A 26554-nucleotide genomic window follows, 5' to 3' on the forward strand; every position below is an offset into this window, starting at 1 on the left:
GAGACCTGGAGGAAGTTCCTGGCTCCTGGTTTTGGATTGACACAGCACTGGCTGATGTGGCCACTTGGGAAGTGAATCATCAGATGGAAGATCTTCCTCTCGGTCTCTCCTCTCTGTATATCTGACTTTGTAATAAAAATAAATAAATCTTTTTTTTTTTTTTAAAAAGAGTTTATACCAGGACTTAGTGTAATGTGGGACTCAGAGCTGAGATGCAAGCCAAAGTGATTACACATTTGACCATAGTCATTCTGCCACTATGTTGAAGAAAAGAGTGATATTCTAAAGGCTACTAGGATATCAGAGAAGTGCTGTTAGAAAAAGAAATAGAGTAAAAATATCCTACTACATGATGGGACAGAATGTCACTTTAAATTCAATATAGACAATAACCTTTCTGAATCCAGTTATATTTGCATTATCCTTTTAAAAAGTGTCACATTTATTATCTTAACACATATAATATAGCCAACTAGATTTAAGTACCGAACGGAAGGAAGCAGAGGAGCAGGAACATAAAAATATTGATACAGTCATACAGATCTTATGCAATTGATGAGTCCTAATGTGTGATAGTTGCCACTGTTAATGAGTGGCAGTAAATTGTACAGAATAACATAATTTCAAGTAAATGCCCATTCCTTGCATTTCTGTGTTGAGGTAACAAAATCTGGTGTATGCGTTTCTCCTACAGAGGTATTTTAGGCTGGTCCTGGCCTTCCAAAATGCGACTGCCCTCCTGTACACAACTTCCCTCACTTGCTGCTTTTAACATTCAGGTCATTACTCCTCCTTCCTCGCTTGTTACACATCTTAGATTCACTAAGGGTGATTAATTTAAGGGTGATAAAATGTTTTAGATTGGCCTTGGAAAAGCAAGGTTTGACAATCCAGTTCTGACTTCAAAAGCCATGAAATAACCTAATGGAAAAGTCTCTAAATCACGTTATACTCATTGGAAGCAGAAAGTAACTGGGACTTGAACAGGTACTCTGAGAGGAGTGCAGGGCATTGCAAATTGCACCTTAGCGATTCTCGCTGTGCCACAAAACTGGCCAAACAGTGCTGGCTTCTTTTTTTTTTTTAATTGCATTTAATTTTATAACAACGACAATCTGCCAGCTATGTCTCCAGACCAGAGTTAGTCTCCACAAGAAACTGTTGAATTCAGCTGGGCAACAAGATACTGGACTCTATGCAAGGCACATGCTTGCACTGAAAGAAATAAGACTAGATTTGATCTGTAATACTGCAATAAGGTGGAGCAATCCACCCCAGGGGGAGGGCAAGAGGAAGGGAAGGGGGAACAGTGCTGGCTTCTTCAGCCACCTGCTGCGTGCCAGGCAGGAGACCAGGAGCTAAGGACATTGCAGAGAGCTAGGCACAACCCTCCTTGTGAAGCTGACAGTTTAGAAAGGAAGACAGGCGTTAGAACAAGAGGGGAGGAACATGAGTGAGACACTAATAAGGACACATGTGGCCTACATCAGAGCATATACATTCGATGTTCAGCTCGCTCTCTGATCAGTAGGAAAAATTTCTGAAGTTTTGTCTATACCTAATGTATTGAAGGTGAGTATGCTATTTTTTTTGACATGCAGACTTAACTCTGATATAGTATTAGGAGTATTGGAGTGGCTCTATTTACCCAACATAAATTTTAAAAATATACTTAAGTTCTTGGCTGAGGAGTGAGTGGCTTTCGTGAATCAGCAGGTTAAATTGTTTGCAACTCCTGTATATTCTGCTGGAGTGCTTGTTTTAGACCAGGCCATTTGGCTTATCCAGCTTTCGATGGTTCAGCTGCTTGGACCCGTGCCACCCATGGGAGAGACCTGCATGAGCTTCATTCTTCAATCTGGCCCACTTCTGACTGCAGCCAGCATTTGCTAGTGTGCCAGTGGATGGAAAATCTCTGTGTTTCTGTCTTTCTTCTCTTTCTGTTGCTGTCTTTCAAATAAAAAAGTAAACAAGCATTTAAAATATGAAAATCTTGTAATATTTTGAAGTGTAATAAAATTTTTATGGAAAATGGCATTACAATGTTTATTTTGGTAGGAAAAGTTGAAATTCATGGATCTCATGTACTATCTCAAAGTTTATGAAAAATGCATGTTATGAAAAAACCACATTAATTTCAAAATTTTTTTACACCAAAATAAACTTAGAATTCCACATTTCCACAGGCTTTTTAAAAGCATGTTTTTTACTGTTGGCTTTCTATTTATTAACTCTGCTATACTTTTCATATTACCAAATGGGTAGAATGTAATAGAAACTGCTTACATTTTAGTAGGGTTTAAAGGTTTTTTAGTCCTAGGATCTTCAGTTTGATTTGTTTTAGACGAGATTTGGTGTGTGTAGTTACATTTGGCCTTGCGGACTGGCTTGTAGAATGTACAGTCATGCAGGGTAAGTACACATCTCAGTTCCAAGGTGCTCCTGCTTCAAAATGGTCTTAAACAAATAGTACTTAAAAAGTACTATTAGATACTTAGTTGCTGTAGAATTCCTCACCCTCTGAAGTTCACACAGCTTTATGATTTTTTCCTATGATTATTTACAGAATCCATTAGGTCAGTGAGACAACTACTTGAAATCTCTTTTTATAAGTAAACATTAGCTATATAAGTAAGCATAAGTGTATAATATACTCTGTTGTCTTAAATACAGTGAGAATTATAAGAACATTTCTAAATTCTTATGAAGAACATCTGCTAAGAAGTTGAGCAAGAAAAAGGCAGAAATTCTTTTGGTGCGCTTTGCTATTGATTGTTACATTATGCCAAGAAGCTACTCAGTATGTCTTTAGTACTTGGGAATTTTGATAAGAATGTTCTCCCTGACATGCTGCTGTTTTATGTTGATCATCTAGAAAGATGGAGTGCTGGGCTATATTGGGAATTATCGGCTGCTCGCGGAGCTTTCCAGCCCTTTTGTGAATCAACGGTGAGTTCCTGAGATCATTAGTTATTGTAAAGTTGTACTGTTTTGCTTTATTTTGGGAAAAATTTTGTCACCATTATACTGATGAGGAAAGGGAACCTTGGAAAGGACAGACTGTTTTACCCAAGGTCTCCAGCTAGGCAGTGGCAGTGCTAAGCTCTGAGCCCTGCTCTCTGTGGATGCTTCATTGCACCTTTTTCCAGACTTTTCTTTCACTTAGTGTAACATGCACTGAACTACAGAATCCAGTTGACTTTCTTATCTTGAATCCAGATCATATTCCTGATACTAACTTCCTCCTTTCCCCAAAATGTGATACTGACTGGATCTTAGTATCTTATTTTAAAAATCCTTTTATCTGTATGTATTCTTTAAATTTAAAATACTGCTTTTATTTCTATTATACAATACATAGTAACTATACTAACACTGTGTAACAGTGATTGCCAGCAGTGTTAGTATGTCCTCATGGTTGTGCCTCAGATCTCTAGAACTTTATCATATTGCAAAATTGAAACTCTTATACCCATTGAACATTAATTCCCACTCTGCCAAACCCTGACAAGGGCTTATCCATTCTGTTTCTAGATAGCTTCATATGAATGGGATCATACAGTCTTTGTCCTTTGGGGTTTGCCTTCTTTGACATCGTGTAAAGTCCTCAACGTTTAGATTGCTTGAGCTTCGTAACTATTGTCAGTCATACTGTCATGAACCTGGATTTGCAAATGTTCTCTTAAAAAGTTATCCAACCAATTCTGCTTTCCATCCTCTGACGTGGTTCTTGATGTCCTCTGCTGGCCTAGACGAGCTGGCTGTCTTGACTTCTGTGTGAAGCTGCGTATGCTGTTCACTGCATGGGCATTCAGCTGAGGAGGCCAATCCTGATATGAGCATTCCAAAGTTGGACCATGTATCTTGTGATTCTTGCTGTGGTCAGATTTGCATCTAACAATCTAGTTGGAGCCCCCAAGAAACCTTGTTTGGAGTAACCCAAGACCTGACTCTTGTCAGGATCAGGTGCGATTTGTCACCTGCACCAGCCAACACATGTACTGGTGAATGCACCTGCCTTGTCGTCCTGCCCTGAGTCCTTTTCATCACTGACTGATGGATGCTGTAGCCTAGCCCAACCTAGCTCTCTGTTGAACCAGCCCTTTCACACACCAGTGGGAACTGCAATTTAATTGGGGTTGGCCTTCAATAACTCCTACCTGGCCCACCACCAACCCAAGTTTTTGCATGTGCTGGGATGTGCAGTGGTATAGGTTGGCTTGTATATGGCTCTTGAATACACTTGTGATTGCCTCAGCTTAACTCAGCCTGACTCACTTCAAGATCCTGTTCACAGGTATGCCAAGGCTTCTGCCCCCTTGTCTAGCCTGGTCCATATCCAAACTTGGCTTTCATGTTCACCACTGAGAGGTAGCTGCAGCTTAGCAGAGGAGTGCACGAAGTTCTCCTGCCAGTCCCACTCCCTAACCCTAGATCTTGTGCTTACCAGGGGTTATTACAATCTAGCTCAACACAGCTTGCATCCAGTCTTGGCACTTGCCAGCAGATGCTGCTACAAAGTCCAGCTGGCTCACATTTATCCTGGGTCCCACATGTGCCAGCAGATGCAGTAGCCTAACCTAGCCTGGCCCTGTCCAAATCCAGCCCACATTCTGGCCAATGGATGTTTCATCCCTGCTCAGCCAGTTCCACACTCGCCACCCAGTCTCAGTTCTCACTCTCACCAATGGGAGTAGCAGCCTATTAGGAGAAGCCCTGAAGCTCCCCTACTAAGCCTGCTCCCAGCCCCAGGTTTTGTGTGTGCTGGTGGGTGTTGCAGCCTGGTTTGGCATGGCCGGCCTCACCTCAGCATTTTCTGTCTGGTGCTGCAGCCTGGCTCTGCTGATCTGTCCCCAGTCCCGGCTCATGCTGATGCGTGCTGCAGCCTAGCCCAGTGCAGCCAGCCTCTAGTCCTGACCTTCATGTAACAGGAAGGTATTGTGGCCCATCCCGACTTGGCCTGCACCCCATCCTGGTTCTTGTACTTGCCAGTGGGTGCTGCAGACTGGCCCAGCCTGGCCAGACCCAGACCTGGCCCACACATACGTCCAGGAAATCATTGTCAAACTCTATGTCCTAATATTTTACCCCTGTGTTTTTTTCCCCTAGAAGTTTTATCATTTGGTTTTATGTTTAGGTCTTTAGTTTGTTTTAAATTGATTTTTGTATTTAGTATAATGCTTCATATTTCTTCTGCATGTGGATATGTGGTTTTCCTAACACCATTTGTTGAAAAGACTATATTTTTTCCTACCATGATCTTGGTATCCTTGCCAAAATCATTTGGACATATATCCAAGCATTTATTTCTGGGCATTGTATTTTGTATCAATGATCTATATATTTGTCTTTATGGCAATGCAGTGTGTTTTGAAATCAGAAGTGTCAGGCCTGCGATTTTGTCATGGGTTATTTGGTACCCATTGAAATGCTATATGAATTTTAAAAGAACAATCTTATTCTGTTTCTTCCACAAATGCCACTGAAATTTTGGCAGATATTTCAATGATTTTGTAGATCTCTTTGGATGTTGTAGATATTTTAACCACACCAGGACTTTGTGATCATTTGATTTCTTCTATTAGTGTTATGTAATTTCAACATACAAGTCTTCTTACCTTTTCAGATAAGTTTATTCCTAATTATTCTATCCTTTTTGATTTTGTATTAAATGACATTATTTTTATGTTTTCCTTTTCGTATTGACCATTGCCTTTTTTCAGAGAGAGAAGAGGGGAGAGAGAAAACAGACAGAGAGAGAAAAGGGGCAACAGAGACACACACAGACACAGACACACAGGCACACCGTAGACTGGAGCATTTAGGATCCAGGAATGCACACAGGTCTCCCTGGAGAGATACGATTATTAGAACCACTGTCCCTCCAGGGAACTGGAGTCAGAAACTGGAAATTGAACCCATGCACCGTGATGTGAAATGCAGGCATGTTAATTGCTAGTCTAAATGCCGGGTCCAGGTTGTGATCTGTTTATTTTAGATTTACAGAAAAGTTTCGAAGCTACTACAGGGAGCTCCCATATACCCCTCATCTTATTTTCCTTTTTGTTAACATCTTTCACATTTTCATGGAACTACCATGAAAAGGATAAAAACAGCATTGATATATTACCATAAAATGAATGCCAAATTTATTTGAATTTTATCTGTTTTTCTTCTAAGTGCCTTTTTTCTGTTGGAGGATTTAGTTTAGAGTGCCATACTCTATTTGTCATGTCTCTGCAGTTGCCTGTGATCTGTAATAACCTTTCATTTTTTTCTGGCCTTTAAAGTGTTAGGTTTTCTCATAAGATTCTCCCCAGTGTGGGTTTGTGTGATGCTTTTTTTAGTGAATCCACATAAATGATGGGTTTGGGGAAGGCCTCACGGGGATAAAGGACTCTTCTTGTCCTGTCTTAACAGAGGTTCACTGCCAGCCACATGGCATCACTGCTGACTCTGACTTTCAGCACTTAGTTCAGGTGCTGTGTGCTGAGTTTCTCCACTTCAGTTTCTTCCTGAGAGCAAGCTTCTATATGCAGCCCTCCCTCCAGAAGTGGGAGGTGAAGTTCTACCTGCTGGAGGGCAGCTGGTGGCTCATTTTTGACCATAATATATTGTTATCATTTTGTACTTCTATCTGATGATTTATCAGAGTTTATTTTTTTTCGCTATGAAATGCTTTACTGTGCCTTTCATTTCATGTTCATGATTCTAGTTTTGTTTTTTAGGGTCTCCCTGGTTTGATAACGGATCTTTTCTGACTTCCTTCATTCTAGCTTTGTTCTCTTTCCAGACTTTCTTCACAGTGCTACCACAGTTAGTTTTCTTATGTTCTTTTTAAAAAAGAGATTTATTTACTTATTTAAACATCAAAGTTAGGGGAAGAGACGGGGATATTCCATCCATTGATATTTTCCTCAGATGGTCACAATGGCTGGGGCTGGCCAGTCTGAAGCCAGGAGCCAGGAGCTTCTTCTGAATTCCACCTGTGAGTTCAGGAACCCAAGCCACTTGGGCCATCCTTTGCTGCACATTAGCTGGGAGCTGTATCAGAAGTGGCTCAGCCGGTAAATGAAACAGTGCTCACAAGGAATGCACGGCTTGCAGGCAGTTGCTTTATCCACCACGTCACACTCTGGCCCCAACTGTTTTATGCTCTACTTTGGGTTGCTTTGTTTTCTGAGCAAAAATAGCCTCTTGTTTACACTTTTCTCTCTGGATGATGAAGGCCTCTGAGATGATCTCTGTATCTGCAGCCTTGCATCTTCATCTCGTTAGAATTGGTTTTGTTTGCTTCTATCTCATATACACGTGGTTGGTTCTTACCTTTCCTTCCATTTCCCATTCATCTTCAGAAATTTTGCCCACCTTAATTTCCCAGTCTTAGTTCAAAATCCAAGAGTCAGGCTAGGTGTTAAAAGGTAAATGTCTAATGGACTCTTTGGGCCTCTGCCTTCTGCATCTGTAGATTCAAAAAACAGCAAATCAAAATTATTTGAAAACAATTTCATCTGTACTGAACATGTCAGCCTTTTCTCATTGTCATTAATTCCCTAAACATGTGTGTGTATCTAACCAATTATAATTAGTAGAGATTTTTCATCTGCCATTTTACTTCTCCCTTGGTGAATTCTTCTCTCTCAAGGTTTCTTCTTTGCTAACCTTGGTGTAATGAACTATGTATACGTTTTGTCATGAGGTTGCAATTCAGCTTTGCTGCTTACTTGCTATGAACTTGAACAAGTCACTTAGTATCTTTGTATCATAGTGCCTTTGTATGTATACATTTATATCTAAAATAATATAAAAAGTATTATTAGATATAAAAATAATATAAAAGATATAAAAAGATGCAAAAATAAAATAAAAGATATAAAAATAAAAGGTATTGTGTATCTTCATATTATAATGAAATGTATACCAAATTCAGGTCACAAATTCAGCCTGTAGTACAATACACTTCCTCTGAATCCTTTGGTGTACATCTGGCCCAACTGTCCACTCACCCACGGTAATACATGGAGACATGCGAGGCATCACTGTCCTCACTTGCCTGTATTTGGTTCACACCAGTTCCTACCTTGTCACTTTTTACCTTTCTTAGTTTTGTCACCTCTTCTCCTCCATTCTCAGTGCCCTAGTCCACTGTTTCTTGCCTGTAACTTACCACTATTCATTAGAGTAACCACAAGCCACATACAGAATGAGTAGCCTTCGTCTGAAATGCTTGGGACCAAAATATCTGATTTTGGAATATTTGCATGTATATAATGAGTTCTCGTAGGAATGGAGGGCCCAAGTCTAACTATTGTTTGATGCATACCTTATGCACTTAGCCTGAAGGTAATTATATGTAGCATTTCTACAGTGCTTAATTTGTGACCTATCGCATTGAGGTTACTGGTGGAATTTTCCACCTGTGGCAGAATGTCTGTAGTTGAAAATTTTTGGATTTTGGAGCATTTTGGATTTTCAGATACACAACCTGTGTGACTTTTAAATTACTTAAATAAAATTTAAAAATCAGTTAATGTTTCACATTTCAAATGTTTCATAGCCTCATGTGGTTAGTAGCTACTGAATTCGGTAACACATCTGTGGAATTTTTTCGTTGTTATGGAAAGTTCTTTGGGTTATATTGCTCTAGACCAGGGTGGCAAACCATAACCTTGTGAGCCAAGCCTGCTTTTGTAAATAAGTTTCGCTGGAGTACAGCCATGTACTTTGTTTACCATAACTGCTTTCACTGAGTCATCATGACAGAGAACATATGACTTCCAAAAGCTACTACTTTAATATTCGCTACCTGGCTCTGTTTACCCACCCCCGCTCTGAATCTTCTGCCTGCCTCTAGCCCTGTTCCCTTTTCTTCTCCCTTCTAGATTCTGCTTCCTGCAATATGCAGGTTGAATGCTCAGTGGCTCCTGCTGCTTACAGGATACCATATGATCCCTCTGATGTGACATAGAAAACTCTCCAAGGAGAATTATCTTATCTCCTTCTGCCACATGGTTCCTTAAACTCTGATCTCATGCCAGCTTGTCCATTTACTGGCAAGGTCTTCTGTCTTCTTACTCATTATTCAAGACTTAACCCAGGGATCATTTTCATCATTAAGCCCCATCTTTTTCCAGACTGGGTAGAACGTGCCTTACATGTGCTTTCTAACAGAAATGTAAGTTTATTAACTCTAAAATCATGTGGATAGGGGCCCGGCGCGGTGGCGCAAGTGGTTAAAGGTCCTCGCCTTGCACGCCCGGGATCCCATATGGGCACCGGTTCTAATCCCGGCAGCCCCGCTTCCCTTCCAGCTCCCTGCTTGTGGCCTGGGAAAGCAGTCGAGGACAGCCCAAAGCTTTGGGAACCTGCACCCGCGTGGGAGACCCGGAAGAGGCTCCTGGCTTCGGATCGGCATAGTATCGGCCCGTTGCGCTCACTTGGGGAGTGAATCATCGGACGGAAGATCTTCCTCTCTGTCTCTCCTCTCTGTATATCCGCCTTTCCAATGAAAAAATAATAAAAATAAATCTTTAAAAAAAAATAAAAAATAAAATCATGTGGATAAATATCTAGGGTTGTGTTTGCTGGATTGTGTATATGAATATGTTCAGTTTTAGCTGCTAAAATATCTCCTTGAAATGCCCATATTTCCCCTGGCAGTGAGTGACTGAGTGTTCCTGTTACTCCAGATCTTTGTCAATAATTGTCATTGTCAGTATTTTGGGTCCTAACTACTTTGTATGTGTGTAACAGTATCTACTTATTTTAATTTTTCTGCATATAGTACACAATTGGTTTCTCCATTGCATTGCCTTTGTCAGCAGTCATTTGAATATGTTGTATGGGTCATTTTCTGAGCCTCTGTTCCATTTCTTTGATTTGACTTTTTCTTCCATTATTTTTAACTTATTTATTTTATTATGTTATGATACAGTACCATAGGCTCTGCGATTTCCCCCTTCCCCTTTCCCAAATCCCATCCCCAACACTGATTTTCCCTATATCATTACAATAGTGTAGTCCTTCACAGTCATAAGTCCATCATTCTGCTATTTAAGTGTATCCTGACCCTGTAGGTATGGGTAATGGCAGAGAAGCCACCATCCTATAGTCAATATATATTTAACAGTCTCTTTGGGAATCAATCTTTGATTTGTATGTTGAGATTCCTACAGTATTATATCTTCACATCTGGATATGATGTAAATAAAAACAAAAATATCAAAACCCCTGAGATGTAACAAAAAAGTATTGAAAGAGCTACTAGGGCCTGGTGCAGTGGCGCAAGTGGTTAAGGTCCTCGCCTTATGGGAACCCATATGGGCGCCGGTTCTATCCCAGCAGCCCCGCTTCCCTTCCAGCTCCCTGCCTGTGGCCTGGGAGGGCAGTCGAGGACGGCCCAAAGCTTTGGGACCCTGCACCCGCGTGGGAGACCCGGAAGAGGCTCCTGGCTTCGGATCGGCATAGTATCGGCCGTTGTGCTCACTTGGGGAGTGAATCATCGGATGGAAGATCTTCCTCTCTGTCTCTCCTCTCTGTATATCTGCCTTTCCAATAAAAAAAAAAGTTTCTAAAAAAGAAAGAGCTACTAATCTTGTGTTTTGCATGAAGATTGCCTTATATCAGAAAGATTGCCTTGTATCAGATATTTGTCCTATTGGGATTGACTTATTTCGTTGAGCATAGTGGTCTCCAGTTGGGACAATTTGGTTGCAGATTCCAGAGTTTCATTCTTAATGGCTGAGCAGTATTCCATGAAGTAGATGTACCACAGTTTCTTTATCTATTCCTCTTTTGATGAGCATTTGGTTAGTTTCTATGTCTTCGCTATTTTATATTGTGTGGCTGTAAATATAGTATTACAGGTACATTTCTCATATGCAGATTTTATTTCCTCAATTTTTGGCTCTCTCTGCACTCTGCATACTGACTGGCATAGTGCTTGTACTCTAGCCTACACTCCTACCAACAGTGAAGAAGGGTGCCTTTCTCCCACATCCATGCTAGCAGGTGTTGTTAGTAGATTTCTGAGTGTAGGCCAATCTCATTAGAGTTAGGTGGAACCTCAATGTAGTTTTTATTTGCATTTCCCTGAGAGCTAGGCAACCTGAATGTTTTTTTCATAAATCTACTAGCCATTTGAATTTATTCTTTTGAAAAAATACCTGCTCATTTCCTTTGCCCATTTCTTCATAGGGTTGTTTGTTTTGCTATTGTTGAGTTTGTGAATCTATGTAAATCCTGGATCTTAGCCCCCTATGTGTTGTGTAATGTGCAAAGATTTTCTCCCATTCTGTTGGTTGACTATGCTTTGTAGATTATTTTCCTTTGCTGTACAGAAGCTTTTTAGTTCCATTTGTTCATTTTGGCTTTGTTGGCCTGTGCTTTGGGTGACTTTTCTAAGAAGTCTTTCCCCATCCCTGTTTGTTGCATAGTGCTTCCTATGTTTTCCTCTAATACTTTGATGGTTTCTGGGTGCATATTTATGTCCTTGGTTTATTTACAGTTGAATTTTGTATAATGTGACAGATGGGGTCTTGCTTCTTATGTCTGCAAGCTGCTATGCAATTGTCCCAACAGCATTTGTTGAAGAGCCCAGGCTTTTTCCCTGGATTATTTTCAGTTTTCTTGTCAAAGAAAATGTGTGGGCTACTTTCCATTTTGTGCCATTGATCATCTTCTCTGTTTCTATATCAGTACCAGATTGTTTTGGTTACCAATGTCCTGTGGTATGTGTTGAGTCTGAAATTATGATTTATCTAGCTTGATTTTGATTTGATTTTTCAGGATAGCTTTGGCTATTCATAGTCTCTTGTGTTTACGTATTAATTCTGTATCATATTTTTATTTCTGGGAAGAAGGTTGTTGGGATTTTGATTGGAATTGTGGGGAATCTGTATATTACTTTTGGTAGTATGGACATTTGGATAATGTTGATTCTACTGATCCAGAAACATAGTAAGTTTATCCGCCTTTTAATTTCTTCGTCTTTTTCTTTTTTCAATGTTCTGTAATTTTTATCATAGAGTTCTTTCACATCTTTGGTTAGGATACTTCCAACATATTTAAGGTTACTGTCTGATATTTTCTTTCTTTTTCTTTAAATATTTATTTTTATTTTTATTGGAAAGTCAGATATACAGAGAGGAGGAGAGACAGAAAGGAAAATTTTCCATCTGTTGAATCACTCCCCAGGCGGCCGCAACAGCTGAAGCTGCACTGATTGAAACCAGGAGTCCAGAGCCTCTTTGGGGCTCCTATGCGGGTGCAGAGTCCCAAGGCCTTGGGCCTTCCTCAACTGCTTTCCCAGGCCACAAGCAAGGAGCAGGATGGGAAGTCGGGCAGCAAGGTTTAGAACCTGCATCCATATGGGATCATAGTGCGTTCAAGGCGAGAACCTTAGCCACTGAACTACCACGCCAGGCCCACACTCTGCTAATTTCACAGGGACTGTACTTCAAATTTCATTCTCAGCCATAGATTTATTTGTGTGTATGAGTGCCATAGATTTATGTACATTAATTTTGTATCCTGTGAATTCCAATAGTTTCTTGATTAAATCTTTTGGTTCTCCTAGGTAGAGAATCATGTCAGCATGGATAAACAGGGGTAATTTTAATTCCTCAGTTCCGATTTGAATCCCTTTAGATTTTTTTTGTTTGTTTAATAGCTCAGGCAAGGACTGCTAATATTGTACTGAACAGCAGTGGTGAATGTTGACATCCTTGTCTACTTACAATTCTTGGTGGAAACACTTCCAGTCTTTCTCCATTTAGTATAATGCTGGCATTGGGTTCTTCATATATTGCTTCTTTTTAAAGGATTTATTTATTTTTATTGAAAGGCGGATATACAGAGAGAAGGAGAGACAGAGAGGAAGATCTTCCATCTGATGGTTCACTTCCCAAGTGGCCGCAACGGCTGGTACTCGCCAATGTGAAGCCAGGAGCCAGGAGCTCTTCTGGGTCTCCCACACGGGTACAGGGTCCCAAGGCTTTGGGCCATCCTCGACTGCTTTCCCAGGCCACAAGCAGGGAGTAGGATGGGAAGCAGGGCTGCCGGGATTAGAACCGGTGCCCATATGGGATCATGGTACGTGCAAGGCGAGGTTTAACCATTACGCTATCGTGCCGGGCCCCATATGTTACTTTTATTGTATTATAAAATGTTTCTTCTGTGCCTATCTTGCTTAAGGTTTTTAGCATGAAGTGGTGTTTGGATTTTATCAGATGCCTTCTCTGCATTTACTGAGATGATCATATGCTTTTTATTTTTCAATTTTTCAATGTAGTGAATCACATTTACTGATTTGCAGATGTTAAAACATCCCTGCATACCAGCGATAAGTCCTACCTGGTCCGGGTGAATTATCTCCCTGACATACTGCTGGATCTTGTTGGTTAGTGTTTTGTTGATGATCTTTCCATCTATGTTCATCAGGGATATCTGTAGTTCTCCTTTTCTGTTGTGTCTCTTATTTGGCTTTGGTTAAGGTGATACAGGCTTCATAGAAATAATTTGGAAGGATTTCCTCCCTTTCTATTGTTTGAAATAGCTTGTGGAGGATTGGGGTAATTTCTTAAACATTGGTAGAATTCTGCAGTGAAGCTATCTGATCCAGGGCTCTTCTTTGTTGGGAGGAGTTTGCTAATGATTCAATCTCAGTGCTTGTTACAGGTCTATTTAGATTATTAATTGCCTCATGATTCAATTTTGTCAAATTGTGTGTGTCTAGGACTCTGTCCATTTCTCCTAGGTCTTCTGATTTGTTGGTATATAGTTGCTTGTGATAGTTCCTAATAATTCTATGTGTGTCCTAGGTATCTGTTGTTATATTTCCCTTTTTGTTTCTGAACCTATTGATCCATATCTTCTCCCTCCTTTTTTTTTTTGATTAGTTGAGCAAGTGCAGTATCTTTTTTTTTTTTTTTTTGTTAAAGAACCAGCTGTTTGGTGCATTGACTTAATGTATTGTCCTTTTTGTCTCTATTTGGTTTATTTCCTCTCTTATTTTGGTTATTTTTTTTCTGCCAAACTGGGATTTGCTTTGCTATTTTTTTAGCTCCTTCAAATGTATGATTAACTCATTTACCTGGTACTTATCTAATTTCTTAACATAAGCATTGATGGAGATGAACTTTCCTCTTAGCACTGCCCTGATTGTATCATTAACTGTTGATATTGTATTGATGCCTTCATTTGTTTCATACATTTTTAAATTTCCCCTTTGATTTCCTCTCTAACTCATTGCTCATTTTTACCATATAATTCAGTCTCCAGATATTTGCATGTCTTCCTGGGTGTTTAGACTTATTGGTCTGTGGTTTCACTCTACGATAATCTGAGAAATTTCATGGTATAATTTTGTTTGTTTGTTTTTTTTTTAATGCTGAGGCTTGTTTTGTGACCTGTAACATGATCAATTCTGGACAAAGTTCCATGTAGTAATGGGGAAAAAATGGTATCTTCTGTAGTATGAGAAGTTCTTAGATATCAACTAAGTCCATTTGCTCTAGTATCTGGGTGAGCTCTGTTTCTGTCTCTTCGATCTGTCCATTGATGTTAATGGATTATCAGGGTCCCCCAGTATTGTTATAATGGAGTCTATTTCTCCAGTTAATCCATTAGTATTTGTTTCACGTAGCTAGGTGCCCTGGCGTTTGGTGTGTATATATTTATTATGGTGAGCTCTTCTTACTGAACAGATCCTTCGATCATTATGTGGAATCCTTCCTCATCTCTTTTAATGTTTTTCATGTCAAAGTCTATATTATCTGATATAAGAATGGCTATGCCTGCTCATGTTTCCTTTCCATTAGCCTGGAATATCTTTTTCTATCCTTTCACTTTCAGTTTCTGTCTTTGTTGGGGAGATGTTCTCCTGCAGGTGACAGATAGATGGATTTTTGTTTTTGATCCAGTCTGATAATCTGTGCCAATTGATGTGTTTAAGTCATTTGCATTCAGGGTTAGTATGCATAGATAGTAATTTGATCCTTTATTTTAGCAATGGGTTGTTCATTGTTTGATTTAGTCTTCTATTGTCCTTTTACTGTGATGATCTCCATGTTTGCCTTTGGTTTTGGTAGGTGCTATTCTTTTTCTCTGTCAAGGGAGCATCTTTAAGTATCATTTGTAGGGAGCGTCTGGAAGAGACAAATTCTCTGAGTTTTTCTTTACTGTGGAAGAATTTTATTTCATTTTCAAAGACAAAGGAGAGCTTTGCTGTGTAACCTATTCTGGGTTGACAGTTTCTCCACTTTAAAATCTGGAAAATGTCACTCCATTCTTTTCTGGCCTTTAGGATTTCCTCTGAGAGGTCAGCTGTGACTGATTGGATTTCTCTACATGTTAATTAATTTTTCACATACATATTTAAGAATCTTTTCCTTATTTTGAACTGAATAGAACTTGATTATCAAACGTAGTGAAGATAACTTTTGGTGAACCCTGTGGGAGTTCTGTGCCCCTCTTGTATGTTGTTTCCCAATTCTTTCTCCAGATGAGGGAACTTTTCATTTATCATTTCATTGAATACATCTTCAGACCCAGCTTCTTTTTCTGCACCTTCTGGAACTTCCATAACTCCTCCTTTATCTGGCCTTTTAAAAGTGTCTCTTAATTCTTGATTTTTTTTTTTTTTTGCTTGACTCAGTTCCATTTCCAGGTTTTTGATTGTTTTCCCATTGTGGCAAGAAATAGCTTCCAATTCTTCATCATTCTATTATGGAGACTTTCCACTGAATTTTTAATTTGATCCATTGTGTTCTTAATTTCTAATATATCAGGTTTCATTTGATTCATTGCTGTTATTTCCTGTGTGACATATTCCTTAAATTCCTTGAACTCCTGTATCTGCTGCTCATTATTGTTAAGAGGCTTTATAACAAGTTTTTAAAATTCTTTATCCCCCCATTTCCTGGATGTATTACTTAGTTAACTCTGAGGGTGAAAAAGGCTTTTGCTCCTTTGCATTGAGGCATTAGTAATATTCATTGTGCCTCTGTCTCTTCTTTTGCTCCTGGTCATTGAACTTCTGGTTAGCAGATTCTTCTCCTTAGGGCAACTTTCTAAGCTGTGTCATCCACAGGTCTACGGGTTGATCCTACTGGTTGCATTTGGCACCAAGTTCTTCATTTGCAGTCACTTGTGCCACTCTCTCCAGTGAGTTTCAGGTGTGGATTATTGTGCTAGGCATCTACCATGGTCTCCATAGCCTCAGCTCCTGGCTTGCCACTCTCCAGCCCTTATGATTCTATGCTGTGGCCACTCCATTTTCTGCACAACCTTTCTCCCACTCCCAGTTTGAACAGTGCCCAGGATTAAGAAGACTCTTGCTGTCCTAAGTCACTAGGATCTGGTCTTGCTTGAACCTACTGGCTTTAGGGCTGGGGGCCACCTGAACCTATTTTGGGTGGGACCCATGGGTTTCCAAGTCAATACTGTTTTCCCTGTGAGACCAGTGCAATGTACTGAGCCAGAAGTAAGTTTATTCCCAGCTTACCATGTGTGAAATATTTGCTGTTGTCCCTCTAGTCCTATAGCCTTTTCCTCAGTGCACAGAATGGCTTTTGATGTGGCACTGGTGGGAGTTTGGGCCATGGCATCCACCCTGTTCCAATACTGCTCAAACTTGGGGTCTGCCCCTCTTTCTGTACTCGTGGTCGGATCAAGCAGATTAGCAGGACGGGCTTTTCTATGCCTGGGTTCACCTCCTGAGCTCCTGGATTTCCCTTCCTCCATTCCCATTTGGCTGCTGTGGAGCTCTGATTGCCAGTCACCAGCTGTTGACTGCTCCTGAAGTACCTGGTCACTGCAAGATCACTTTGTTGTCTCCGCTGCTTCCCTGTGTCTCCAGGTCTCCAGATGCCCCTCTGCTGTCAACCTGTGCTCTCCTATTCCTGGAATCTGCCCTCCTTGCTTCTTCCTGGCTAATGCTTCTCTATCAGTTTAGATCTTGCCTCACCCTGTGCTGCCATCTTGCTATCTTGGGTGATCTGTTTTTCACCAGGATTGTGGTGTCTTGATTCCTGGAGATAGATAGTAAACTTTGGAAGTAGGGAGTGTGAGTTCTCCAAACTTCTTTTTCAATGTATGTTGTGTTGGCTGTTTTAGGTCCTTGGCCTCTCCCTGGAAATTCTGGAATATGTACTGGGTTTTTAAAACAGAATCAAAATTAAAATGGTTCATCCTTAGACTGCGATGTGACTATGTTTCTTTTATTTTTTTTTTTTTCAGGTGGTTCTTTGAGGTCCTGCAGTATCCCAAGTTTTCCAAGGCTAATGTCATCAATGGAATACTCATGACCCTAGTGTTCTTCTTTGTACGTATCGCCACCATGCCACCTATGTATGGCTACATGTATTCCGTGTATGGAACAGAACCCTACAGAAGACTTGGACCGTTACTACAGTTCATCTGGATCTCTGCTTGTCTCATTTTGGATGTGATGAATATCATGTGGATGATCAAAATTACAAAAGGCTGTGTCAAAGTCATCTCTCTTATCAGACAAGAGAAAACGGGAAATAATCTCCAGAATGGGAAACTCGAGTAAAGGTGTGCTTTGCAAGGCACCTTTGCTTAGATAAACAATTTTCACTACCACCCAGCATTATCTTTGCTGATAGGATTAATTCTTGGCATGTTCTCAATGCTTCTTTATTGATTATAATTGTTATTCAGGGTTTCAGTGTCTTTTTTTCTTTTGTATCTTTAGAAAAGATAAACTAAATTTTAGGGTTCATTTTTCTCCCTTTTATAAGCATGGGTAAAACTTTAAAGGTTTCAATAAAGATTATATACTAGTGAATCTTTTCAGAAATCTCTTGACCTATACTGATATTTTTCTCAGTGGAAAGAGAATTTGGTGCCCTAAGATGTATGCCACCAGTTTTCCTGAAAGAATAAGAAGAATTTCTCTTGAATCTGCAAATAGCTCTTAACATCTGTTACGCTGCAGTCTTTTCTTACTCTGACCGTCAATGCCAATACAAGGTTTAATTTCTGAATTGTTGACATGTTCTTTTTTTTAGGCTGTTACATATAATCCATTTTTTTTTTCATTTCAAACATGCAATTATCCTTTAATGATGAAATGTTTTACTTGAGAATATTTCATTAGTTTAGCTGTAGAAAATATTTTCTGCAATTTTCAGGTTTTAAATGTCATTTTCTTCTATTTTTAGCTTCTTGTTCAAGTGTTGCTTTTTTTATTTTATGATAAGGCTGAAGCCCTGCATAGACCTCTGTAAGATATGAATTTCTTCTTCTAAAACTGCATGCTTATGTATGACTATTTAGGGTAGAAGGAGGAATCACTGAGCAAAATGCTTTAACACTACTGGTCTCCATGTGCTTCCCCTGTTTTGTTTTGTTTTTTTTTTTTTGGTTAGGAAAAATATTTCAATTTGCAAAATATCCCCTGTGTTCAGAACCCAACATGATCAGTTCCAGAGTTTTGTGCAGTATGTATTTATCAAGGTCTTCTTGATGAGACCAAACTACTAAACCATACCAAACCAAACAAAACAGTGTTCCTATCTATTCAGAGTTTACACCCATGCTTGATTAGCCTTCAAGTGCTGTGAATTCCTGTGTTTCTTAAATTACCTCCGGGTAATTTAATCTAAGTATTCTAGTGATCAAAATCATTGTCTTAGTGCATGAAGGTAGATGGCTGGTGTTTCTGGTTTGACAGGTGTGTGTGTGTGTGCAATTACTTTAGTTCCTGCAATCCAAATATAGATTCATATATTAAGTTATTATCACCTTTATTTATTTTTCTCAAATACTTGACCTTGTTGATTGTTCTTCCTTAAGAAAAATAGAAATTTAAATCAGTCACTGGTGAATACTTGAACCCAAACCAAAAGACCTATCATTGAGTTCCTCCACTTGACTCACAGTCAGGCTTTGGTGTGACCACGAAGGGAAGCTCACTGAATGTGAGGGGACTGAAAGTTTACATAGATGGAATTAAAATCTCAGCTGATTTTCACGTAAACAGTTTTTGAAAGCCATTCATAGTTTTTCTCATACTCCACACTTTCCATTAATTTCTTGAGGAGTTCTCACATGAGAAAGACTTTTTTATTTGATTTGATTGTCCAGTGCAGATAAAGCCTGTTAAATTTGAGAACATTTAAAAATGGGAATTAAAATCTTAGTCAATAATCATAAAATGAGATTGATTGACCTATGCTACATTTATTTTTGATGAACTTAATTAAAATAATGCAAAGTATAAGTGTTTGTCTTGAAAGCAGGTAATATTACATTGATTGATACTAAATTTAGTGCTGTCCCCATCAGATGCACCTAAATATGTATTGGTTGTCTCCAGAGGGCAGAGATGCAAATGATTTTATCTTGTTCTTGCTCTTTTGCAAGAAATAAACTTTTTTTTAAAAAGGAAAGCCTTTATATTATAGCACTATTTTGAAAATTCATTCCTGTAGAAAGAAATAAGCCTTGAAATACATATTTTTTACTCTTTAAATCATTCTTGTTTTTATCGCAGAATTTAAATCCAACATCAAAGTGAGTATAGTACATAGGTATAATGTCTTCATATAGCAGTTCCAGAAGTTGCTGTTCCATTTAAGGCTTGATTTTGACTTTCCTTGACATTCTCACTATTAAGTATATTCTATTACTCAGCAACCCTTAGGCTGGCTTCATGGAGATTTGTATCCCAAAGCCGAGTCCATATATTTCCTTATATAACACACATGAAATAGAAATGTCACTATAAACTGCCATGTTCCTTGAAGTCAGATCCTTACAAGAGCTTTGGTGTTTTGTGTTTCTTATCTGAAATACAAATGACGACAGTACATATCACTTATTAAATGATGAATTTTTCATTTTTAAATGACAGATTTTTGCTAGACATTTTCGATAATAAGTGTTTTGACTACATGCGTTAATCTAAATGATTCTATTGGGCATTCTGATACTTAACTCTATCAAAATATTTATAGAAAATAAAAACAAATTGATATAAATTTTTAAGTAATTCTATTTTTGTAGGAAAGATTAGTGACAACTTGTAATTATAAAAGTGTTCTTTCAATGTGTAGTATTCTAGAACAATTAAATTTCATGTGACACTAAAAAAAAAAAAAGAATAAAAACCAGGAATGAAGATTATGGATCCTGCTATAAATATGTTGTGAAGATTTAAGCATTATGAGGTTTGCTTTACAGATTTTTCATTCTGTGTTTAGAATCTCTTAAAATTGCTGTCATTTCCTTAAAACTCAAAATGGAGTTTTATGAGTACAAAGAAATTAATGCCTGATTATGTTTCATTATAGTCTACATTGAAATTAAATTTTTATTCTGCCTCTTTAATTTTGGCATTTCATGAATGAATTCTACGTTAAGAGATGTTGGTAGCCCTGAGGGACTCAGGTATGTTATGTATGACCCAGTACTGTCTTAAAGTTCTCATTTTAAGAAAACTGTCTGGTTTGAAGGTGTTTCAATTAAATTCTTTTCTTTCTATGTTTAGTGATTTGTTTGGCTCCAATGTTTGCTTGTATGTCAGTTATTCCGTGGCAGACTCTAAAAGGTACCCTGGTGTGCAGACCTGGCTCTACTGCCGGTGGTGTCATTTGTGATGCAGTTGAAGACGTACAGGGGAAGAATCTGTTGTAATGGGCATGTTTCTTCTGTTTTGTCTTTAGACATGTCCCAAAAGATGCTATTAAAATAAATATTTGAACATATTTCTGCTTTTGGTTGCAAGTGAAATGACTTTAAAGGGTTAAGTCTGTTGGATAAAATTGCCAAGCCCACCTGTTTGTTGACATCATCCAACATACTTTGTAATGGTTTCTGTGTCGTTATGTCTTCTGGATTTGGTGAGAAACAAGCCTGTGTAATTTTATCAGGAGAGCGACCCAGAGGTTTCTCAGAAGCTGTGAAGCCTGCTGGGCAGTGAGACGCCTCCGGAAGCACCCCAGTGTGCACGCACCTTCCTGGCCCAACCACAGCTGGCTGACAAAAAGCACACTTGGCTGATGCAAGTGATTTCTGATGCAAAACACATGTGCTGGAGCAGCCATGGAGACTGCTGTTCCCACAAAAGCTCTGATTGTTCTCCCTCAATCTGGAAATTTTTTCTTGAATCTCTCACGACAGCCGCGTGTCTTCATCAGCACCTCCCTCCTCACTTCTACCAACACTTTCCCTGCTGTGGCTGCTTTTGAGACCACTCCATGCGGCTCCAAGCTTCCCAGTTTCTTGTGGCCAAGTTAAAAGCTTACAATTAGGTTCTCTCGTTGCAAAACAAAAGCAATGTGGCCAGTTAATATAGTGATACCCCTTTACAGCACGAGGCAAAGCTAATTATGGTTTTATTAAGAAACATCTGTGATCTCTTAAACTAATTTAGCAATAAGGGCTGTGCCATGTGTTTAAGCTGAGAATGTATTGCAGGCATGCCCATTATGTAAACTTTCTTCGACGGCTTGGCAGGAGTGATGGGGAACTTTTGTCACTGCATTGGGTGGTTGGGGCTGTTATTTTGGGAGCTCTGTTCTTTACAATAGATCAAACTTTGTTATGGTGATACTCTTTAAAAACAAGCTTCCCAGCACATAAATTACTTGGTGTTTCCCACAGTACTACATCCAAAGGCTTGAGCCTTGAACTTTTCCAGTCTAGACTTCAAACAACCTCTGCATGCTTTGGTAACAAATAACACCTTAAATGAAGATACTGGGATGGCAATTAGAGCTGAAGACAACTCCCGAGGACTGGTTGGTTTGCTTTGAAAATGTTCACACTTACTTGAAGCAGCAGCAACTTTTGATAGCAGTCCCTGTTCCCAAGACCGGAAACAATGAGAAATATTTCTAAACCTCAAAGACTTGCAATATCTCTGGCCGAAAACTCGCTAAACTTCATGCATACATTTGCATCCTTTAATTAAGTGTACCTTAGGGTTATTTACTATTTCTTGGTTGATGAAGCCTAAAAAAAAAGTATAAATAAAAAGTACTGCATATTTTGTTTCTTGCTTGGCTTGTTCTTAGTATGATCATGTCTAAATTTTACTTAAGGAAATTTGTGTAGATAATACTGGCTTGTAAGTAGGATGTTATGATTTTTTTGTAATTAAAATATGCAATAATAGCATTTAGACTGTTTTTTTTTAAATATCTTCTTGAAACCTGCAGTAAATGTGATATAGCAAAAGGAATGCATAGTTTTTTTTTCTGAGAATATATTATATTGTCATGAGGATTTTTGGAAGTTTTTCAAAGTTAAATTAACTTTTTGAGAACATACCTTTCAGTTTATTTGCATAAGGCAGCAAAACTTATTTACAAAAATGTAAGGCTAGACCATTTATAAATCAGCATTACTAAGGTTTATAGTGTTTAAAATAAGTTTAGTATTTATTTTGGTTTCTGGTTGTGTTTTATTTGAAAGGACAATGTCTTGAGACATTTTCATTACATTTTTCAAATGTTTCTGTACTTTGCCATTTTAAAGCATATGCAAGTTCTTAGCAATAATCTGCATGTCATACAAGGTCAGCATATTTAGTCATGATAATTCGAACTAATGTTATGTTTTAAAATGATAAACATCCTATCAATCTATTCCCCTCTTCATGAAGGCTGGAAAAACTACTATGTGGTGCAAAACTTTGTAATTTTGTGAAAATTAATAAAATCACAATTATTTAGTGCCCAAGGTTGCAATGTGTTCCTTAATGATCACAAATGGAGAGGTGGGTGACAAAGTTGCTTCCATCACGTGAGCTCTTGAGCAGCACATAAATAGTCCAGGTATGTTTTTGTTTCCCAGGACACTCATTGAGCTTGTTTATCCTGTTTCTCACCCTGAGAGCTCAGCCTTAGAGCAAACCAGGAACTACAAACATTTTAATCATGCTTGCTCATGCAAGGAATGGTGCTATCTAAACAACGGACTCTCTTAGATTAAGGAAAGCATTGGCAATTAGGTTTTTAATCTCCTTTTTGTGTAGTAGGCCTCTAATGTGATCTCTAGTATTTTGCCAAATGTGTTGACTGGGATCCCTGCTTTCTCCAATTGCTATGATCCTGATCTTGCATTTTGGTTTGGGAATGTTCAGTAGGCCAGGAAACTGCCCACTGATCAAATCGAATCTTGAAATGGTTTGGCCTTTGGAGAGCATCGTGAGTCATGCTTCAGAACAGGCCTGAATTGTGTCAAGGCTGGTGGAGGAACAGCTGAATTTCAAAATGAAAATAGCACTTCCAGCTGTCAGTGGAGACAAGCCACAGATGGAAAAACTAGGATTCGGAACCCCTTAAAGCAAGTGTAGATGGAGTCTGTCTCCCATTTTCCAAGCTATGTCAGACTGGACTCATTCTTTATGCTCCAGTCTTTCCCAACCCTACGGTTGCTTCCCTTTCCTTTGTGTGGTTCTTACACATCAGTGCTTTGGCTAACATGTAACATTTCCCTGTTAGTGACAGACAGATAGCCCTGGTTATCCTACCAAACTGAACTGACCATGCACGGCCCCTTCAATTTGAGTATCTCTGCCCACTGTCATTTATGGTGAGGTGCTCTGACATTCTCCTTTGATTGCTACATAGCCCTTTCTCATTTTCCTCCAACTGAACTGCTTTATCACATCTGGTCTTGTCAGTTTACCCAATCATAGCTTGTACCTACAGGAAATACCTGAGCCGAGCTTTCAAATGGGCCTTGTCAGGGGAATGGCTGCTCATGGAGATGATGGGCTATGTTGAGAATAATCAGGATGGATAGACATTTGGAAGGAATGACACAAAAGAAGGAAAGGACCTCAGGGCTAGAAAAGAAGCCATGTTGGTTTTTGGTGAAAGGAATTTACTAAACTAAATGAATAGAGTAAAATTCTGACAGATGGTATCAGAATGTAATAAATGTTATGAGTTTTCTATATTGAATGAAATCTACAAATATTAATGATACAGGATACTTTAGAGGTTCAAGGAAAATTATTTGAAAGGTAAGTTTTTGTTGTTGCATAAAAAAAAATTGAAATCCAGGCACATTTTGTTTCTGAAATAGCTACTTCTGCTAATTTTAGCAATATTGTACTCCCACTCCCATATGCTTTCCTCTATGAGTGTTTTCAAGTATATGTGTGTATTTGTGTATATGTATACACATGCTATATATATATGTGTGTATACATATAAACCTATCTCTACATAGTAATGTACACTTCAAAATCATTTGTACTTGAACAAGAGCATGTTGTATTCACTGCCAAAGATGACTGATTATACATTCCAAGGCCAGAAAGGGGAGGCACCATGACTGAAGCAATGGTCCTGATAGGCTGCCCCAGCTGGCAGGCAGTCTGACATCTGTGGCAGCGAGCAAAAACCAAACTGCCTGAGAACCTGGCTTAGCTTCCTGGAGAGTTGTGTTGCCAGCTGGGCCCATCATGAGAAGTGTTAGGAGATGGAATGTGTGTGTGTGTGTGTTTAAGTATCCTGTGTTTTGGGTGGATGAGCACAAATGGAGAGGTGTGTCTGATTTGAAAACTGGGAATGGGTAGTTTAGAGATGGTAGTCTAAAAACTAACTGTAACCACAAAGAATCATCTTGAGTTTTTAAGTCTTAGTATTGTTATCTGTAGAACAATATTAATTATATTTCTATCTCTGCTGTCCCAACTCTACCATCTTATGAGCTTCCACTGGAAATGTTAACTAAGAAAGAAATAGGTGTCACTTTGAAGACCTAGCCATAATGACTTCAATGGTAGTTGGCAGAGGGACTCAGTGTCAAGTTAGATGAATGAGCATACAGAAATAGGTAAGCCTGAGGCTGGTCCAAGACAAGAAAGAGTCTGATGAATATTGCAGAGATAGCCAGGGCTTGCAGAGGAGGAGAGAGAAACCGAGCATGACTCAGGAGTAAGGCTGTGATTCTGAGAGGACACAGAATGGCATGATGGCATTCTGTGATGTCAGAATGGCAGGAGTCACAGACCTAGGGAGCCTCGTGGGCCAGCTAGTGGCCGCTCTTAAAGGGATCCTGGGAATGGGAGAAGGAATCAACCTCTCAGGCTCTTTCCACGAGTGAGGAAAGAGAAGGTAGAGATGCATACGGCCCACGGCAGACTTCCAGTGGCATGACACTATGTAGAATTCAGTCTGGGAGAAAGAAAAGCTTTTTGAAAGTGCCACGCAGTCATGGTTTTGCTTGCTTTTCTCATTTTTGACAGCTGGCTTGCCTTGACCTTTTGAATCCATGTATTTCAAGATTCAAAAGGATCACTGACTCAGGGACTCCTCACAGTCCCTTTGTGCTCCCCTTCCTGTTCTCACGACTTGTGGCTGCCATGGTGTCATCCCTGCCTGGCCAAGTCAGAGTTTGAGGAGGTCTGGAGATGGAAGTAAGAGGCTCAACAACCAAAGTTCCTCTGTGGGCCCAGGAATTCCTGCTGCAGATCAGGGAGCCCCCAGCCTAGAGGGGCTTGATGAGGCCATTTTAGGGTGATGAGAGAAACCACCAAGTTAAAGGAAGGAGAGAAGCAGCTGTGTATGCTGAGCCAGGTGGAGCCTGCAGCGACCCTGGCAGGCTTTCTATTCTGGTTTAGGAGTTGTTGAGAGAAGAAATGGAGAGACATGATTTTTTGTATGAATTTTCTTTTTAATTTTTCCTTTAATTTTTGAAAGAAGAGAGAGAGATGAGCTTTCATTTACTGATTCAGCCCTATAACAGCCCCAAGTGGGCCAGGCCAAATGCAGGAGCCTGGAACTGAGTCCAGCTCTCCAGCGTGAGCAACAAGAACCCACGTCATTGGGCTAGAATCGAAGGTAGAGCCAGGACTTGAACCAAGGACTCTGATGAGATATGTGAACATTCCAACAGAAGTATTAGCTGCTCTGCTGAAAATCTTCTCTGACAGACACTCTTAAAAATGGCTCTTCTTGAAATACCAACCAATGTAAGGGAAGTCTCCAGCCTGCTCTCCCGCAGTCTCATCACACATGCCACTGAGTCATCACTGGAGAACACATCTTCCGATTTTCTCACTCCTGCTTGCAACCTTTACTACCACCCTCCAAACCTAAATTCCTAAATACAAGTTTAAGATTTTGAGAATGCAACCTTATGCTAGCTACTCAACCTCACAGTCCAACTAAGGGTTGTATAAGGAAGGCACTACTGCTTACTGCATGCTCACCCAGCTCCAAACACAGGGAGCTTGCTGTGCCCTCACCTTCAGGCCTTTTCCTCTCTCACCAATCTGTATCCTTTTATCCTCAGCACCAAATATTAAGGGAAATTATTTTTCCCACTAAAAAAAAACAAAAAAAATTCAGGTAGAATTGGCAATAATAAATTCATGAAATTATTTTAATATTTACTGAGCACTGACTTATTTGTCAAGTGAATTCTTGCACAGCAGGATAAATGAAGTCATTCTTGACTGACAAAACCCTGCTGCAGCTATGTTGCAGATTTTTTTTCTTTCTGCCTGGACACCCAAGATTGTAATTTACCTACTCACACTAGCTGGGGCAAGTGGTGGGAGCGC

At 39.4% G+C, this 26554-nt stretch overlaps 1 protein-coding gene across 2 annotated transcripts in view; it reads left to right on the plus strand.

Annotated features, from left to right (window-relative positions):
* The window catches only part of LOC121168801 (TLC domain-containing protein 4-like), a 61481-nt gene extending 40746 nt beyond the window's left edge, over positions 1-20735 (plus strand). For both annotated transcript variants that reach the window (XM_040999172.1, XM_040999174.1), the window contains 2 exons: positions 2876-2949; positions 17239-20735. In XM_040999172.1, the coding sequence (XP_040855106.1) occupies positions 2876-2949; positions 17239-17557 (393 nt within the window). In that variant the 3' untranslated portion in view covers positions 17558-20735. The remainder of the gene's footprint in view (positions 1-2875; positions 2950-17238) is intronic.
* The last annotated feature ends 5819 nt before the right edge of the window (positions 20736-26554 follow it).

This window comes from Ochotona curzoniae, unplaced genomic scaffold (genome assembly GCF_017591425.1).
Source record: "Ochotona curzoniae isolate NIBS_2020 unplaced genomic scaffold, NIBS_Ocur_1.0 scaffold_1037, whole genome shotgun sequence".
In the NCBI taxonomy this organism is placed as follows: domain Eukaryota; kingdom Metazoa; phylum Chordata; class Mammalia; order Lagomorpha; family Ochotonidae; genus Ochotona; species Ochotona curzoniae.